Source organism: Andrographis paniculata, unplaced genomic scaffold, assembly GCF_009805555.1.
Source record: "Andrographis paniculata isolate CXL003 unplaced genomic scaffold, ASM980555v1 Contig14END, whole genome shotgun sequence".
Lineage (NCBI taxonomy): Eukaryota > Viridiplantae > Streptophyta > Magnoliopsida > Lamiales > Acanthaceae > Andrographis > Andrographis paniculata.
Window position 1 is genome coordinate 1,977,362 of NW_026137424.1, and position 20,031 is coordinate 1,997,392.

The 20,031-nt window shown below is 24.2% G+C and overlaps 1 protein-coding gene across 1 annotated transcript; it reads right to left on the reverse strand.

Moving 5' to 3' along the window:
• Nucleotides 1-2,104: 2,104 nt before the first annotated feature.
• Nucleotides 2,105-7,988, reverse strand: LOC127258682 (protein DETOXIFICATION 24-like). The gene is made up of 8 exons (XM_051285627.1): nt 7,805-7,988; nt 5,590-5,841; nt 4,566-5,107; nt 3,973-4,059; nt 3,839-3,895; nt 3,129-3,367; nt 2,868-2,986; nt 2,105-2,465 (listed from the first exon to the last, which is right to left on the reverse strand). Exons 2-8 carry the CDS (start codon nt 5,833-5,835, stop codon nt 2,301-2,303), a joined length of 1,455 nt encoding a protein of 484 aa, XP_051141584.1. The 5' UTR covers nt 5,836-5,841; nt 7,805-7,988; the 3' UTR covers nt 2,105-2,300.
• Between the last annotated feature and the right edge of the window lie 12,043 nt (nt 7,989-20,031).

A 20,031-nucleotide genomic window follows, 5' to 3' on the forward strand; every position in this document is an offset into this window, starting at 1 on the left:
TTATGTATTTGATGTTGTCGATGTCAAATAATTGTTGGATATCATATTTTATATGAAATATATGTATCTGTCTTTTTTTAACACGTTATGTATATGGTCTCGTGTATTACTTGTGTTGGGGTGTTTATTTTTTATATTTTTACACTTTCTTCGCTCACACTGAAAGATATATATTTTTTTCTATTTTTGTTTTAAGATTCATTTAAAAAGTAATAATATTTTATTGGTTAGTAGGTGTATAAGATGATTTTTTGATATATTTTATTTTATTTTTATATATAAATTAATTGTATATATAATAATATGTTTGTAATTTATGTAAAAATTAAATGATGTTTTGGCGATTACTTTTTAAAAGGTACTTGTGGGTGGGAAGCAAAAATAGTGAAAAATATAATGAATTTTAATTGAGACAAATAAAATATATTTTATTGAAATATATATTTTACAAAACTTAGATACTGTTGGGATATGAAGCCTGATTATATCCTAAAATCTAGGAATATGATTCGGATATTATATTTTAGATTTTAGAGATATGATTTGGATATTATTATCAAAAACTTAGGCTATAAATATCCATGTATTCTCACTTTAACATGTGTCTGCGTACTTTATAGTAAAATTCCTGGCTTGGCAGCACCCCAGACGTAGATCATTGTCATCGAACTGGGTTACCAAATTCTTGTGTTCTTTTGTCTTTATTATCTCATTTTGATTTCCTGAAAATTTTCGTAACAGATACATATATTGTTTTATTGAAATATATATTTTACAAAACTTAGATACATATATTGAATTATCTTAATGATACATATATTACATCATAAATTAAATATCTAAGTAAATGAAATAGTATACTATAGAAAAGCATATATTGTATGGTAAAAAACTAAAATAAAATGTAGTACTATATATAACCAAGAAAACAGAGTTTAGAATTATTATTATTATTATTGTATTTGAATTTTGATTTATATTTTTAGTAATAGTTTTTTTATTAAAAAGATAAGGATATGTTTTTTTATAATGGCCTAAAACGTAAAATGAATATAGATTTGATAATATAAAGAGTATAATATTTTAATATGTTATTTTATAAGAAGAAATAATACTCCCTCCGTTCCGCTTCTCATGTCCATTTTTTTATTTTTGTCCGTCATATTTATTTTGTCACTTTCCTTTTTTGGAAAAGAATTATACACTTTAATTTTATTTTAAAAAATTTAATTTAAAATTTTTTAATTTTAATTTTATCTTAATCTTAATCTTTAATTATTTTTATTATACGATAATTATTTTCACTAATATATTTTTAATTATTTACTGATTATACCCCTCTTAAATTCTTGTGTGTACAGTAAAATAGACAAAATATCCGGACAAATGGAGTATATTTTTATTAAAAAATATTATAATTAATAGGAAAAAATTGTAAAAAAAATGAAAGGGATAGTGTCCAATTTTGTTCAAAGACTTTAACAACACTTTAATTAGGAGAGTTGTACTTAATCCTTTAACTATGATCATGAAAGTTGACTATAGAGCTGCCAAATTTGAGGACTTTGTGGCTTAACCATTTAAGGAAAGAATGAATCTTTCACTTAATTAACTACTCCTTCTATCCCATATAATTTGTTCTTATTTTCTATTTTTGTCCGTTTTACATAATTTGTTCATTCTTTTTCTGGAAATATAATTATACACTTTAATCTCATTTTAAATTTTAAATTTTTTAATTTTAATTAAACTATTTAATTATCTTAATCTTAATCCACAATTATTTTTATTATATGATAATTACTTTTACTAATACACTTCTTAATTACTTATTAATCACACGTTACTTAAATTCTCGTATCTACGGTAATAGACTTATAATACATGAAACGGATAGAGTAATTAATAAATGTAATAAAGTTGACTTTGCATAACAACTTCTAATCATTTGTTTAAAACAGCTCAAACTATTCTTATAAATGAATTTTATTAACTAATAAATGAATTTACAAAATTATTCTTTTTAATTTTTCTATTGTACTATTACCTATAAAATGCTATATTAAAGCAAATATTACAAAAAAAAAAAAAAGAAAGGATGAAGTGCATGCATTAAATTTAAACATATGATAATTAAAAAAAAAACAAGGTACAATTAATCATAATCAAAATCAAAATCCCACAACAACAAATTGTGTCCTAATTCCCTAAGAACATCGTATCGTATCATATCACATCATACATTATCTATCGACGATTCTTGCGATGTTCATAGGCTACTCCAAATCGACTCTCATTTTTCAAGCATGGCCGTTGCCATTTTGTTCTTCGGACGACTTAAGGTACCATCGTTGGAGTCGTTCCGAGGCTAATCTTACCTGTTTGTCCCAATCCGTCTTCCACGCCATGTAGCTAAGCGCAAGCGACTGGGTAAAGATTCCGAGGATCATCCCAATCCATATGCCCTGCGACGCATTTTAGGACGAACTTGTCAGGACAACCTAAACCGGGAATTTTAGAACAAGACTAGATGCACGCACTCGCGGAAGATTTGAATGTAAGAACTAATTTCTAAGTAACTTTTTTTTAGAATTACGTCGAGGGTGTGTTCACTTATCAAACTTTACTCAATTTTTACTATTCATAAAAAATTTTCCTTCTAAAAATATCAAATCAAACCTCTATTTTTCATTTTCTATATTACACTAATTTTACATTCATAACATCACATCAGCACCTATTTATACCACATTATACATCTATTCAAATTCAAAAATTTTACTATTCAAATCCCAAACTAAAATCCAAACCTCCTAAACTTTTCTTCGGATTTGTAAAATAATTTATAAGATATTTCTTTGGCGTACCTTGACTTCAAGATTAGCGACATATCCAAGCAAAGCCCCGATCGGTACTCCAATCAAGTAGAAGCAACAAAGGTTGATAATGGCTACCGTTCCTTGCAATCCCGCTCCTACCGCGACACCTAATTTCATCACAATGATTGGAAAATTATTACAAGTGCAAGTCCATAGCAATCTTAGAAGAAATCCGAGTCCAAGGATGTAAGAAACAACGCCTGGCATATGAGGGTTTTAAGGTTAAAGATTTTTATTGTACTAACTAACCGGAAAGAACGGGATATATGCTGTTGAGCAACACCGAGATAGAGAGGAGGTGTGAGAGATCGGAGACGGCATTTGCCACTTCCACGTCGTTTGTGAAGAAATATCCGATATTTCGGCCGAAAGCCAAGCAAAGGCTCGTAAAGAACACCCCGATCACAACCGATGTAGTTATAAGGACTTTGATAGAAAACTTTGTCGCCTTGGAATCTCCTCGTCCGAGTTCATTCGCAATCCGTACGCTGCCCCAAATAAACCAATATGAATCAAAGATCAAAAATATACATAGGCTCTATTTACTTTGCGATTTAGCAAAAAAGAAAATTATAACGCAATCTTCACAATTCCTTAAAAAATACTTCATATGTCCCGCGTAAAAATATACATTTTGTCATTTTTGTTGTCCCATAACAACATATACATTTTTCTTTTTAGTAATTATGGACCCCACTATTCGATAGAAATATATATCTATTTTTATATTAAAAGGGGCAAAAATATATTTACACTAATTTCAATTACTTACTACAATAAAAATGCTTTTACTTTTAAAATTTCATGCAAAAAGTAAATGCCGTATACCTTTACCCGGGCCGGGGGAGGATGCATACTATTCATTCTCAAAACATCACATTCAAATTTATTTTTTTCTAGGAAAAAAAAAATCCACTAAATAAACACACCAATAATGATTAGGTACTTTTATTACATACCATGCGGCGCCAAGAAATCCAAGGCAGATCATGAATTCCCATCCGTTGATGTTAAGGCTGAAAACATCGGATCATTAGAATCAAAATCACCGTATGACAATGAAATATCGAATCGCCTGCTAAAAACCACTTACCAAATAGAGAAGGCAGATATGGCGACTTCAGCATTACTCATGTAGCCAGCCAACAAGACGAGTATGGAATTGTACCACAATTCCAAGCTGCAAGTCGAGACAGCCCATAATACTTAGCATCCAATTGTACTTATCAAAGCAAGAAAAAAAAAAAAAAAAAAAGGACAAACTTTCAATTGTAACAATTAGTGCATTCTAAAATTCACAATTAAGGCATCTATGAGTTGACACGTCTTCGAGATACCGTCAAAGAAAATTATCAATGTGTGAAAATGTTCTAATAGACCATTGTACCAAAAAAAAAACCATCAAAACTACAATTTCGAGTTCGTGGGACAGCAGCACTTTATTTTCCAAAATTTTAACTCATCACAATTTGATCGTGTACGTTTACAAAAGTCGCAACTTTCGCATAAAATCGCTATTAATTCCTAAAGCATATCGCATAAGCGGACAATCTTTGTCGATCTAAGGCAAAAATTGCGTTGTTTGTAAGAACACAAGAATCAATCGTGATCAATTAAGACTTTTTCCAATAAAAATTGTACTTTACCGTATAAAAAGTGAGATTGCAAAAGGGATCAAGAGATTACCAAACCATTATGCCGGAAGATATCGAAAGCTTTATTACGGGGAACAAATCCTTAAAAGCCGCCGAACTTAATCCCGTCCAAGTATCCGGACACCAACCGCCCATAATATACCCGAACTCGGCAAACGCAACAAACCATGAAGATATGCATAGTGCCGCCATTGCGCCATCAACCCCCCACTCAAGATAAATTACGAATAACCACGAGAGGGGGACGTGCATCGCAAATTGCGCAATGGATATCCACGCGACAATGCTATTCCTTTGTTGTGATTGGAGAAACATTTGCATCGTCAAGGTGAAGACGAAGTTGTACACCATCGGAATAAACCACCAAGAAATGTATCCGGCCGATCCCACAATGCTCGGATCCTCGCCGAGTAGTTTAAAAAGTGGACCCCCGAATAGAAAAAGTGGAAGCAAGAGGGTTAATGCTAGGATATCAACAATCCATGATCTTTGTAGATATAAGCCCATCATATGGTATTGTTTTGCACCGTACGCTTGTCCGCATAGAGTCTCGGTTGCGCTCGACATTCCTATCTGTAAAAAATTTATAGAAAATAATATTTACAAACAAAAATTCATTCTTCGGATTAAAAAACTAAATAAATCTAGCGCTATATTTAACCGTAAGTTGCAAAAAGATCATTGTCTATAAATTCTTTTGTTTATGTTTATTGTATAATAATCGTTTGATCAATTATATCGTAAAAAAAATGTAAGAAATTTGTACTTATCGACGACTAATTTCTACAACAAAAATATTAACATATTTCTGACGTAGACATAATTTAATAAATTTAGTCCTTAATTCCGTCTCTAATGATAACATAAAAAAGTGAATTTAGGAATGAAAAAAATTTGGTTACAAAAATGTTATTTTCTTGTACATGAGATGGTAACATAATATATAAGAGAAAAAAAAAATGTCGACTACTTGAACTCCAACGTTACCTAACTTTGAATTTTAAAAACCCAAAATTGGTATGTTCCGACATTATAAACATATAAAAACAACTCACCAAAATCCCATTCACAAAACGAACGGTAAGTGTTTGGACAAGCGCATAACCGGCGAGATCAACGGAGCTTATGTGGCCGATAAAGGATTGTGTCACGATTATGGTCCCAAATGCCGCCACTCTCGCGATAATGCCCGGCAACGCTACTTTCCATATTTTCTTGGACTCGTTGTAGACCCTTACTTTCAAATCTCCTTCCTCGCTCCCTTCTCGATCGAGCAACTTCTCGCGCATGCCGTTATCCATGCCTCTCTACATAGAAACACACAACACCAAAATGAAATAAATAAACTGTGTTTGTTTGGAAATTTTGTTTTGTTTTGCACTATTCACAAAAGAAATTCCCTCCAAAATATCAAATCAGATACTTATTTTTTATTTTTTACATTCAAAATATCACATCAATTTTTATTTATATCATCACATCGAACAACTATTTAAATTCAAATTTTTACGATTCAAATCAGAACCCCCAAACAAACACACTCTATCGTAGTCATTTTCGCACTATTCATTCTAAGGCAAAATTATTTTTCCCCTAAAAGAAACTCATCTCCTACACATATACTTCCATCTAAATCTTCTTATACAAAACTTGTGTTCCATTTACATATACATACTTTTTGAAAAATTTGACACTATTCATCAACATTAATTTATTTAAAAAACATCACATCGAATACTTCTTCATTTAAATACTTCTTCCGTCTCACATACCATGTCCACCTTGCCGTTTATATTAGTCCCACATCTTATGTCACTTTCTTTTCTCGAAAAATAATTCCACACCTTAATCTCACTTTAAATTTTCTAATTTAAATTTTTTTTAATTTTAATTAAACTAATTAGTTATTTTCATCTTAGTCTATAATTATTTATATTATAGGATTTCTTAATTATCTATTAATTATACTTATTCTAAATTCACATGTCTACGATAAACCGAACATGCAATGTGGGACGGAGGGAGTATTGCGTTAGAACATATTTTCTAATGCAAAACATCACATCCAATAGATACTTGAGATGCATCAAAAAAATATTATTACTTCCAAAAGTCTTACATCATTGTAATTAAATTTGATTACTTAGACAAGAATTTATTAGGACAATAATTCATTAACAATCTTTTTAAGCAAGATCGATAAAAGTCAAACGTGGTGTCCTACCTACTCCTAATTATTGATAAATAAATAAATAAACCATTGACTTTATTTTACCTAGAGAATAGCAATAATAATACATTTTCGAAATTATCTTAAGGATGGGATTAGAAAGATTATAAGCAATGCTGGTCGAAATCCAGACATTCTTTAAGGATTCAGGGTATGTTTGTATTTTAATTATGTATTTAGTTTGATGTTTTTTAAAGTAGAAGAAAAAAAAAAAAAAATTTATGGACATGGGTGTTTGGATAGATTTAGTTTTTGAATTTAATAGACATTTAATGTAATACAATTATGTACCTAATATTTTGAAAGAGAGAATATATTTTTAATGTCATGAAAAAATAAATTATTATCATCTGATTTAATATTAAAAAAAAAAAAAAAACCAAATATATTATTAGTCACGATTTTTTTATAAAAAATGATAATAACTACTATTCCTTTTTATTTTTTCACTTAAGAAAAAGTATTCTTTCTTTTCAAAATATAAAAATATAAAAGAAACACTTTTGACAAAATCCCACATCCAAACAAACAAACCTCAAAGGTTACACGTCACGTGGAGATCACGCGCAGGATGACAAGCTTGATTATAAATTGAATGTACGACGTCGTTTTGTTCAAAAAAAGACCATAAGTTCATTAGTGGATCACAATTTCCGGACAGAAAATTCAGAAATAGATTTTTCATACATAAAGTGAAAACAATTTTTTTTTTAATTATTATTATTATTATATAAAAAAAAAGTGAAAATTTTAAGGTTAGATCAGTGAGGAACAAAAAGGTGAAGAAGCCTTCACCAAAACCTTGCCTATTTTTATTTTCTTTTTTCTATTAAATAAATAAATATATATATATATTGAAATGGCCATAAGAACAGAGAAGGAACAAATAATCCCAAAAAAAAATTAAAAAAAAAAAAATTCATTCAAGATCAGATCTGCCAAAGTTAATCGAAAAAAGAAAAAAAAAAAGTCGAGAATGAAGTCAACTTACGAAAACTCGAAGAACAGAAGCAGCTTCGTGAAGGTTAAGAAAGACTTACACAACGAAATCAAACGACGCCGTTTTGGCCTGGACTTTGGATTTTCTTCTTCTTCTTCAGCTCTCACCTCTTTATTATTACCCTAATTTTTGCAGACAGGCATTTAGAGAGAGAAAGAAGTAGAGAGAGAGAGGGGGGGGGAGGGAAGCTCGAAGTCTGAGCTCTGAAAAAATGAAATCCCAAGTTTGTGTAATGAATATTTATTTTTATTGTAAGATTCAATGTTTGTTTGTTAGAGAGAGATATTTTTTGTACAATTAAATAAATAAGCTATAAACAATTGGTAGTGGGAGAAAGTGAAGGTGCGAGGGTTTCTTGGGAGGTCCCGGGACCTCTCGGCTAGAATGGAGTTGTACTTAAGGCGGTTTACGTGAGTCCAGCTCCTTTTGTTCAGAGTATTTTTCTTTTTAATTTTAAATAATAAAAAATTAAATTAAATTAATTAATTCATCCGTCCATATTTATATATCTATTTGTTTTTATAAAAAAAATTAAAATATTAATATTATATTAAAATAAAATAAAAATAAAAATAAAAGAATTAAATTAACCATATTAATATATAACATTTGTGTAATATATTATAAATTGAAAGAGTATTTATAATGTTAGGTAGATAGTACAATTACTAAAAAAAAATAAATAAATACTTTGTTATAGACGAATCAAAATGAAAAAATAGATAAATTGTTAATGGACAGAGGGAGTATTATTTAATTTAATATTGTGGAAATATTTTAGATATTTGATTTTAGATTTAATATATTTTTAATTTAAATTTGACCTTCTTCATATATTAAATTACTTAGATTTGAATATATAAAATATGTTCTATATTGCTTATATATATATAGGCCCCTTAAATATATTATTTTAAATACTTTTTTCGTCTTTTAACAAACTATCTATTTTTTTATCATTACGATATTAATATATTACACAAATGTCGTTACATTTATACCACACAAGACTAATATGCTCATTCTAGTCCTTTCTAATTTTTTTCTACTACATCCAAATATAATACTAATATTTCTAAAACTTCGTGTAAAAGGCAAACAGATACATAAATACGAAAGAGATGAGTAAATGTAATAGGAGTATTTTTTTGTTTTATAAAATCGTTATCATTTTTTATTTATATTTATTTTAAAATAATTTTGTTATTTTCCTATTTGCTAATTATATTATCTCACTAATATTATTCTAAATATTATTATAATTTATAATATATTATATAAATATTATTATTTATTCGTTATTTTTATTTGATTTTTTGTTATTCTTTTTCCTTTACTATTGCAATAAGAATTTGCTTATTTCGGAAAAAATTATACTCATTTATAAAAGTATTTATATTTTTTTTATAATATTTGAATATACTCTTTTGAAATATACTCACAAAAAGTACATGAGTAGAATGCTCTGTTAATTATGGATGAAATGGGAATTTCGTGCAAATATTTTTATATCATAAATAAAAAATAAATATGATTGTGTTTTTTTTAGATTTTTTATAAAATTTTTACTATTTTTTTATAAAAAATATTAAATCAAACAAATTTTTTATATACTATTATACTAAAAATTAATTTTTTTTCAAAATATCATTATAATATATATTTATATCACATTAAACAATTATTCAATTTCAGAATTTGTTTGTTTAGAATTTTAATTTGAAGTATTTTTGTTTTTATACGAAATATAGAAAATTACATAAATAATATAAAATAGTAGTATTTATACTCCCTCCGTCCCGAAATTAAGTATCAATTTACTTTTTGCACGTAGTTTTAAAAATATTAGTATTATATTGGGATATAGTAGGAATAAAGTAGAAATGACTAAATAACTTTATTAGTACGTGTGATATAAAAGTAATGACATTTGTGTAATTTATTGTAAGTTGTAAGGGTATTTGTAATGTTAGGTAGATAGTACAGTTACTGAAAAAAAAAAAAAAGAAATAGATACTTTGTTATGGGATAGACTAAAATGGAAAAATGGATATTTTGTTATGGGACGGGGGGAGTATTAAATATTAATTTTTTATGAGATAAAATACAAGAGTATATTATATATATCCTTACATCTGTCTGGTTCTAAGGATCTCATTTATTTTTGCGTATTGATATTTAAATATTATTTATTATATCAAAACGTAATACAAATTAAGAAAAAAATTGTAAAAATACTTCAATTAATGTATTATAAAATATAAGAATATTTGTATTAAAAAAATTATACAAATACAATAATATTTTTAATATTAAATACGGTAATGCAAAAATAAATGTAATCTTAAAGACGAACGAACGAAGTATATATTAAAATTGTGTCTAAGAAAAAATAATTGAAAAAACAAACTTGAAATTTTTTATTATTCAAAAATAAAATAAAAAATAAAAAATAAAAAGAAAAAAGAAATTGAATTCCACAAACAAACACACCCTACAAATATTTGTATTGGAGTTCATCCTTAAAAAATAAATAAATAAATAAATAAATGAAAAATGAAACAAACAAATCCACTAGCTCAACAACAGTCATATGTAGATGCGGTGGATCTGTCCGGAGTTGAGGACCAGGAGCTTCTGGAATATCTTTCGTCACCACCTAACCGTTCTGGAAGCCCAAAACGTGCTGCCCAGCACCTAAATCTTACTATCAATACTAAATTAATATACTATTATTATTATATATATATATATATATTTATTATTATTATTATTCTTATTTATTATTTTCAATTAATTAATAAGTCTACAGTAAGTCTTATACATATTTATATTTTAAAAATGAGTTTCGTTGTAACATCGCACGTCGACCGTTGGATTGTTATAGTTTTTTTATTTTTTATTTTTTTAATTATAGACTTTCTGTATTATTGTGTAATTTTGGAGTTTACTTTATACATATTTCCTCTGTTCGCAAAAATAAATATTTGAGTCCAACATAGAAATTTAAAAAAATAAATATTTTATTAAAAAAATGATAAAAGTAAAAGGGAAAAAATTATTTTTGATCCTAATATAACTAAAATTCATTAATTTTGGTCTCAATATAAAAATTTTATTAATTTTGATTCCAATATAATCGAAACTCATCATATTTTTTCTCAATATAACCAAAACTATCGTTATTGGTCTCAATATAATCAAAACTCATCATTTTTTGTACCAATATAATCAAACCTTTTTTTTTGTCCCACCGTCAATAAACTGACGGAAAATGCTGACGTTGACTTGCAAGATTGTACAATTTCTTCGAATATAAATATAAGGTTTGATTTCTTTTCACGTCAACATTTTACGTCGGTTTGTTGATGGTGAGACAAAAAAAGATAAGATTTGATTATATTGGGACAAAAAATGATGAATTTTGGTTATATTTGGACTAAAATTGATAAAAATAAAAAAAAAATTATATTGGGACTAAAAATAATTTTTTCCCAAAGTAAAAATATAGTTGAGTATATTTTTGAAAAGTAAGTTAAAAATAAAAATAAAAAAAAAATTAAGAAGAAAGAATGTAATAAATGTAGTGTTATTTGTTGTAAATAAATGTTGAATAGAGAATAATAGTTACATATTGATTTGTTGACTTTGTCAAAATTAGTAATGAGGTAAATTTAGTGGACAAACTAAGGGTATGTTTCTCTGGGGTTTGAATTTTGAGTTGAGATTTGAATAATAAAAATTATGAATTTGAATAGTTGTACTAAGTGTTGATGTGATGTTTTGAATGTAAAATTGATTTTTAGTATAATATAAAAAATAAATAATAGGTGTTTGATTAGATATTTTTTAGAAAAAAAATAAGATGAATAGTGCATTTAAAATTCAAATCCAATTCCCCAAACACATACACACCCTAAAAAGAAAAAAATAAATAAATTTAACTGACGAAAATAATAATATTTTATTAAAAAATTAATATGTATATATATATATTTGTAAATAATGGTAATTGTAGTGTAGGAAGAAAATTTGATGTCAACTTTCCAAAAACATAAAATCGTAGTAATTTTTTCTCGGAGTTATTAGATTTATTGCATGATTTTTGTTAGCGTCGCTAAATTGAGAAATCGGCTATTCCATCTCATTAAGTAAAATATTGGCACCGTTAATTAATTTTTCCTTAATTTCATTTTAATTGATATTTTATTATTTTAGGTAAAATTTATTAAATCAAAATATACTAAATTATGTAAAACCCATTTATTTTTATATATTTTTTAAAAAATAAATAAATATTTTTACCTATATTTAGAATTTCACATCTATTATAAAATTAATTTATATTAGTTACAAATAAATACATTCGTATCTTTTTATTTACTTATATTATAAAAAAAAAAAACTATTCTTTACAAAATGATCATATTCATATTTAAATATAAATTTTAAAATATTTTATATATTATAATTAATTAAATAAAAAATAATACAATAATATTATAATTTACTATTATTAACTAATTAAATATTATTAATTCTAAATACTATATCACCAGTAAAAAAAAATCAATTATTTTAGGACCAAAAAATAGTATTCCTTTTAATAAAAGAAAATTATTTAATTTTTATCATAAAATATTATATTTTTTATATTCATCGTAAAATATTAATTTTTATTTACAAATATATCATCAACATCTACATGTAGTCTATCTAAAATTTTCGCTCGTCTCGAACTCCCGATGTCTCAGGTCATCTGCCACACATGGTTCGGCCAGGGTGCGTGAATCATATTTTAAATAAATTTTACTATTGCCTATAATATTTTAAATAAATGTATATACATTTAATTACCTGAAAAATCATTTCTTTGTCTTGTGTTTTAGGTTATGTTTATTTTGCAATTTTATTTTATTCTTTTAAAAAAAAAATCTACAAAATTTTATAAATCTCAATAAAAATATATTTATCTTTTTATATAAAGGATCAATTCGAACTATTAATTCATTTAAAAATAACAAAATCAAAACCTACAAAATAAATTTTAACAACATTTTATTATTTGTGATTTTATTTTAAAAAAACAAAATCAAATCAAATATTTTTTATATTATATTAAAAAATAATTTTATATTTAAAATATTATATTAACATCTATTTATATAAAATTAAATAACTCTTCAAATTTAAAATTTTAATATTCAAAACTCTAACAAATAAATTCAAATTTTTTTATTTTTTTTGTGTTATAATTTGAATAGTATTATATTTGGTACTCAATTATTCAATCCCAAATATATACATTTTTACTTTCGGAATGAAATTTAAGAAATTATATGTATATAAATAGTAGTTGATAGATATTTTTGTGCATTTTCTTTTTTTTTTTTTTTGTTTTTGTTTTTGTATTTTAATCTAATATAATGATATTAATGTGAATTAATATAAAATTTAAAATATTTATAATATAATTGTAGTTCATATCTACTTGTGTTCGTTCGGAAAATTGGATTTTGGGTTGAAATTTGAATAGTAAAAATTTTGAATTAGAATAACAGTATGATGTGATATAAATAGGTATTGGTACGATTCTTTAAATATAAAATTAATTATTTATATAATATAAAAAATAAAAAATAAATATTTGAATTGATATTTTTTAAGAAAAAAAATTAATGAATAATAAAATTAGGTAAAATTCGCCAAACGAACACATCCTAAGATATTTTTATCAAATTTGCACATATTTTTACTATTTATTAAAATTTCTCATCTAAAAAATATCGAATCAAACATCTAATTTTTATTTTTTATATTATTTTAAAAATTAATTTTATATTCAAAACATCGTACCAATATCTATTTATATATGTTATACAGCTATTTGAATTAAAAATTTTATTATTCAAATCTTATAAAAAAATAAAATAAAAAGTAAAAAATTCAAACATCAAAGAAAGGCACCCTATTGTGTTTGAAGAGTGAATATATTATTTCTTTTGTAATACATCTTAAGGGGTGTGTTTGTTCGGGGGTTTGGATTTTGAGTCGAGATTTGAATAATAAAAATTTTTAATTTTAATTATTGTATGATGTGATATAAATAGGTATTGATGTGATGTTTTGAACGTAAAATTAATTTTTAGTATAATATAAAAAATAAAAAATAAGTGTTTGATTTGATGTTTTGGGGAAAAAAATTGGATGAATAGTGTAAATCCAATCTAATCCTCCAAACAAACACATAAAAGAATATTTTATACTCCCTCCCTCCGTCTCATAATAAAATATTCATTTTTTCATTTTAGTCTGTCCCATAACAAAGTATCTATTTCATTTTTTAGTAATTGTACTATTTACCTAATATTACAAATACTCTTACAACTTATAATATATTTCGCAAATGTCATTACTTTTATATCACACATACTAATAAGGTTATTTTAGTCATTTCTACCACATCCCAATATAATACTAATTTTTCTAAAACTACGTTGTAAAAGGTAAATGAATATCTAGTTATGGGACGGAGGGAGTATAAAAAATAAATTGACTCTGTTCATCTACCGTATTTAGATTAAATGATTTTTGGTATGCGGTATGATAAATTATGCCGAAAATATAAAATATTATTTTAGGTTAAATATTTGATTTTTTAAATAATTTTTTTGACTTTTTATAATGAATAGTCAATTTTATTTTTTTAAAATTTTTTTATAATGAGTATTCGATTTTTCTTTTTTATATAAATATTTTGTATTATTATTAATGCTGAAAGAACATAGCGAATATATTTATTGTATAACTATATATTATAATAATAATAATAATAATATCCATGCATTTGCATGTAAGTTATATGAATGGCTTTAATCGGGCAGCCAGAATTGGCAGTTATTGCATTTCATAATAATAGCAGTATTTATTTATATATACGTAACCACTTTTGCTAAAATATTATTTTTATTTTATTTAATACTTACTAAAATGTATGTTCGTATAAGCGACAAGTCGGCAGCAGCCTTATTACTTTTTAATTTTTTATTGAGTCCTATTTTTTCATTAATATTTTTTTCAGCTATTTAAAGAGGTATATATATATATATATATTGGGAAAAAAATCATTTTTTTTGTCTAAATATAATTAAAATTTAATAATTTTGGTTCAAATATAAAAATTTTATCAATTTTGGTTCTAATATAACTAAAACTCATCATTTTTGTCTTAATATAACCAAAACTCATTATTTTTTGTTCAAATATAATCAAACTTATCTTTTTTGGTCCCACCGTAAACAAACCGACGGAAAATGCTGATGTGAAAAAAAAAAAATCAAACCTTATATATATTTGAAGAAATTGCACAATCTTGCAAGTTCACGTCAGTATTTTTCGTCGATTTGTTGACGGTAGAACCAAAAAATATATCGTTTGATTATATTGAAACAAAAAATGATGAGTTTTGGTTATATTGGGACTAAAATTGATAAAAAATTTATATTGAGACAAAAAAATGATAATTTTTTATTATATCGGGACTAAAATTGATAAAATTTTTATACTGAGACAAAAAATGATGAGTTTTGTTATATTAGAACAAAAAATAATAAGTTTTGATTATATTGAGACCAAAATTGATAAATTTTAATTATGTTGTGACAAAAAATGATTTTTTTTCTATATTTTAATTTATTGTCACGCGATTTAAATTCAAAATTTGAGTTTTGTTTAAATGTTTTAAGCTTATATTTTGGATTTTGTGATGGTTTTTCTTTTTTCTTTTTCTTTTTTTTTTTAAATGATGTAAATATACATGTACATAATTTTTTTATTAAGTATAAATTGTAATACCTATTTAATCATAGCGCTTAAAATTAAATTAAGACTGAATATTAATATAAAATTAAATAGAGTGAATAAGCAGTGCTAATGTATATTTGTCTATGTTATGTTTTTTAAACATAATTTTCAAGTTTTATTTTATTTGAGTTTTTCTCAATTTTTTTTTTTTTTTTTTGTCATTTAATAAAGATACTCGTTTTTAGCAAATATAAATTCCACTAAATATTATAGATTTTTTAAAACTTAATTGAATGTTACATTAATTTATAATAAAATATTTTTTACATACAGAAATTCTACACTAATATTGTACTTCCTCCGTCGTCCAATTATTTTTCTATATTTTTCGGGTCATATTTTAATATGAGCACATATTTTTTTTAATATTTTGTCATTTATAATAAAATAGTACAAAAATTAATACTTTCATATCATAAAGAAAATTGTTTTTTTTTTTTTTATCATCTAAAAATATACTAGTATTTTTTTTATTTTTTTTTTCAGTAAAAGATTATATATATATATTTATGATTTTTACTATAAAAAATAAAAATATAAAACACATCATATTAAACTTCATGCAAAAAGTATTTGATCTTTATTTAAAAAATCAAAATCAAAATATTCAAAAGACAAAGGAAGTTGAGGATTCGAATTTTGAGTTGAGAGGTTTCAATAGTAAAATTTTTGAATTTAAATAATTATATAATGAGATATGAATAAGTGTTAATATGATTGTTGAATGTAACGTAATTTTTAATATAATGTAAAAATAAAAATTTAATTTAATATTTTTGAAAAAAAAAATTGCATAAAGTACTAAGGTTCATTCACACATCAACAAATCTAGGACAAATAATGTTAAAATAGAACACAAAAAAATAAAATAATCTAGACACGTTTTTTTTAATATAATAGTGTTATACAAAATATTAGTATATACACATTCAACAACTAAACTTTTTTTTAAAAAAAAAATTAATAATTCAAAAAGACAAAAAAAAAAAAATAAAAAATAAAAATTCAAGATTAAACATTATCTTTTATATTATTAATATATATTTTTTTTATCGCCGACGTAACACTAAAATCAGTTAAAGTTAAAACTACTAAACAAACATACCCTTATTTTTAATTCATAATATTTAAAATATACTCCGTCCAGCTAAAAAGTATACATATTTGTATTTTGGAACGTTCAATTACAAACTAAACATTTCATTAAATACTTCACTTTTTTCCACAAATATCCTTAGTTATCTTAATTTTAATTTATAATTATTTTTACTAATATACTCCGTTCGTCTCATATACTGTGTCTGCTACACCGTAGACACGATATTTTAGAAGGGGTGTAATTAGTAGATAATTAAGAATGTATTAGTGAAAATAATTATCTATAATATAAATAATTATAAATTAAGATTAAAATAACTAATTAGTTTAATTAAAATTAAAAAAAAAATTAAAAAGTTTAAAATGAGATTAAAGTGTGTAATTATTTTCCAAAAAAGAAAAGTGACATGGAGTGTGCGACGAACAGAAACGGTAACGTGAACATGGTATGTGGGACGGAGGGAGTATTTTTTAATGAGACGGAGAAAATAATATTTATAATTTAGATTTATTTATATTTAAAATATTATATAGAATGAAAATTTTTTATTCAAAAATACTAAAATAAAATAGACAACTTTATAATGAAACCTAACCGTGACATATGGTTGGGGGCAACAAATCACGTGTCCATCGGCTGCTAAATCATTAAAGACGTGTTTGTATGGGCACCGTTGTTTTCCCAATTTCCACTCTCCATAAAACTCTTCTGACATTCTCAAAAGGTTTCCAAACAAACAGCCCCTTTTGTCAGGAACCCTAGTTGACCATGAACTCTTGGTTGGACATGTAACGCGCTCCTTGCATCGGAGCTTGTACCTCATGCTTCGTCGGGTTGTACGTTGCGAAGGTAGCTGGGACCATAGTTGCACGTGGAGATAAGTTAGTTGGAAATTTTGTAATGAGAACAATAAAATTATTTATATATTTATTTATTATTATTATCGCTGTAGCACGGGATGCAACAAAAAGTTACAATATATATTTTTTAATTTATTTTTATATGTTTTACATGTAATATTTTTAACAATAAAAAATAATTAAATATATTTATCGTATTATTTAAATAAATATATACTTCTCTTTTACATTACCTAATTCACATTTTATTTTATTTATTTAAATTTTTGTATAGAAATCAAAATATTGTACTTTTTATGAAACCAAGGGTTAATATATAAAGTTTGATTTGAATTTTTTGTTTTATTTATTTTTATTAATAGTATATATATATATAATATTTTCCAAGAAGAACTATTTATTTTCAAGTATAAGAAAATTGAAATAAAATTTTTAAATAATGTATATTATGTATACTATTTATTTTATTTTATTTTATTTATTAAAATATTATTCCTTCCTTCATTTTATATCTGTTTTCTTTTTATTTATATATAAAAATATATTCTTTCCGTCCGAATCAGATTGCATATATTTATATTAAACTGTCTAATTACAAAGTAATTATTTTATTAAATATTTTTTTTCTACAAATATTTCTATTTTACCATCACATCGTTAGTTTTACAAAAAAAAAAAAAAGTTTATTGAATTTTTCTAAAAATTTTTTACTATTATTTCACACAATTTTTAACAGAAAATAATTTTTATAAAACTATATTATTATTATTATTATTATTATTATTATTATTATAAAGAGACTGCTCTTACGGCATCTCCAACCCAGCCCCATTTAATGGCGTAGGGTTGGCATTTTTAGCGTGGGTTGTCTCCAATTCAACGCCAATTTTTGGCGTTGCTATATATTTTTTAATTTTTTTAATTTTTAAAATTATAAATTTGTTTTTTAAATTTTATTTTTATTTTAAATTATAAAAATAAAAAGTTGTTTAAAATAATAGAAAAAATTGAATATTTGAAGAATAATAATGAAAAATGGAGTTATGGTTTGAGTAAAATTACTGTAGCAACTGCATATTTGGAGTTAAAACTGGATAAATGGAGTTGATAGGTTGGAGATGGCCTTAATTTGTACGTGTATTTTTACATTTTTATGTATTTTTATTTTAATATTTTGATAAAAAAATAAATATTTGATATAATATTTTAATTATTAAATTATAAAAAAAAGGGTTTATAATTATATCGATTAAAAGTTATGAGTTTAATTTTTTTTTAAAGAGAAAATTATATTGTATACATTATTATATTTAATTTCCGCTCAATTTAAAAATAGAAGAAAAAAAACAACCTAAATAAATATACCCAACAAACATCAAGAATTATTTTTTCTCTTTTAAAAATAATTTATTTATAATATTGGGTGCTATTTTAGTTTAATGTATATAAAAAAACTTTATTTGTAGTATAAAAAAATAATATTTTATATAAAATATTAGTATTTTTATCAAAAAAAGAAAAATACTCCCTCCGTCCCAAAACCATGTCCACGTTGCTGTTTCTGTCCGTCTTACATACCATGTCACTTTCTTTTTTTGAAAAATGACTACACACTTTAATCTCATTTTAAATTTTAAATTTTTTTTTAACTAATTTGTTATCTTAATCTTAATTTATAATAATTTATATTATATAATAATTATTTTCACTAATACATTCTTAATTATCTACTAATTAAACTCCTTATAAAATACCGTGTATAAAGTATAGCAGATACGGTATCTGAAACGGAGGGAGTATATTTATGAAGTACTCCCTCCGTTTTGGATAAGGTGTCCCTCTTGCGGTGGATATATAAATTTAAGAAGGGTATAATTAGTTAAAATAATTATTTAATAAAAATAATTTTAAATTAAAATTTAAATAATTAATTAGTATAATTAAAATTTTAAAAATTATAAATTTAAAAAATTAAAATGAAATTAAAATATACATACTTTAAAAAAAATGACAAAATAAGTGAGACAAATAAAAATATAAAAATTAATACGGTAAGTGGAACGAAAAAAGAATTAAAAATCATGTCATAAAAAATATTTGAATAAAAAAATATTATTTTAAATTTTATAATTTTTTCTGTCTCAACTTAATATATTATTTTTACTATCGTTTGTCTTAATATATTTTTTATTATAATAAAAAAATTATTTATAAATATCAATATACTTTTAATTATTAATATTTTTTTATTTAAAAAATTAAATTATTTTATATATTTTTTTTATTAATTAATAAAATATTATTATTTTTTAATTTATGTTAAAAAAATCGATTAAATAAGAATAGAAAAAAAATCGTTCTAAATATTTTCAATGTCCATAGAAAACAGAGAACCGAAGACGGCAGTCCAAACCAAAAGGTGCATTTATTACCGTACGTTGTCGT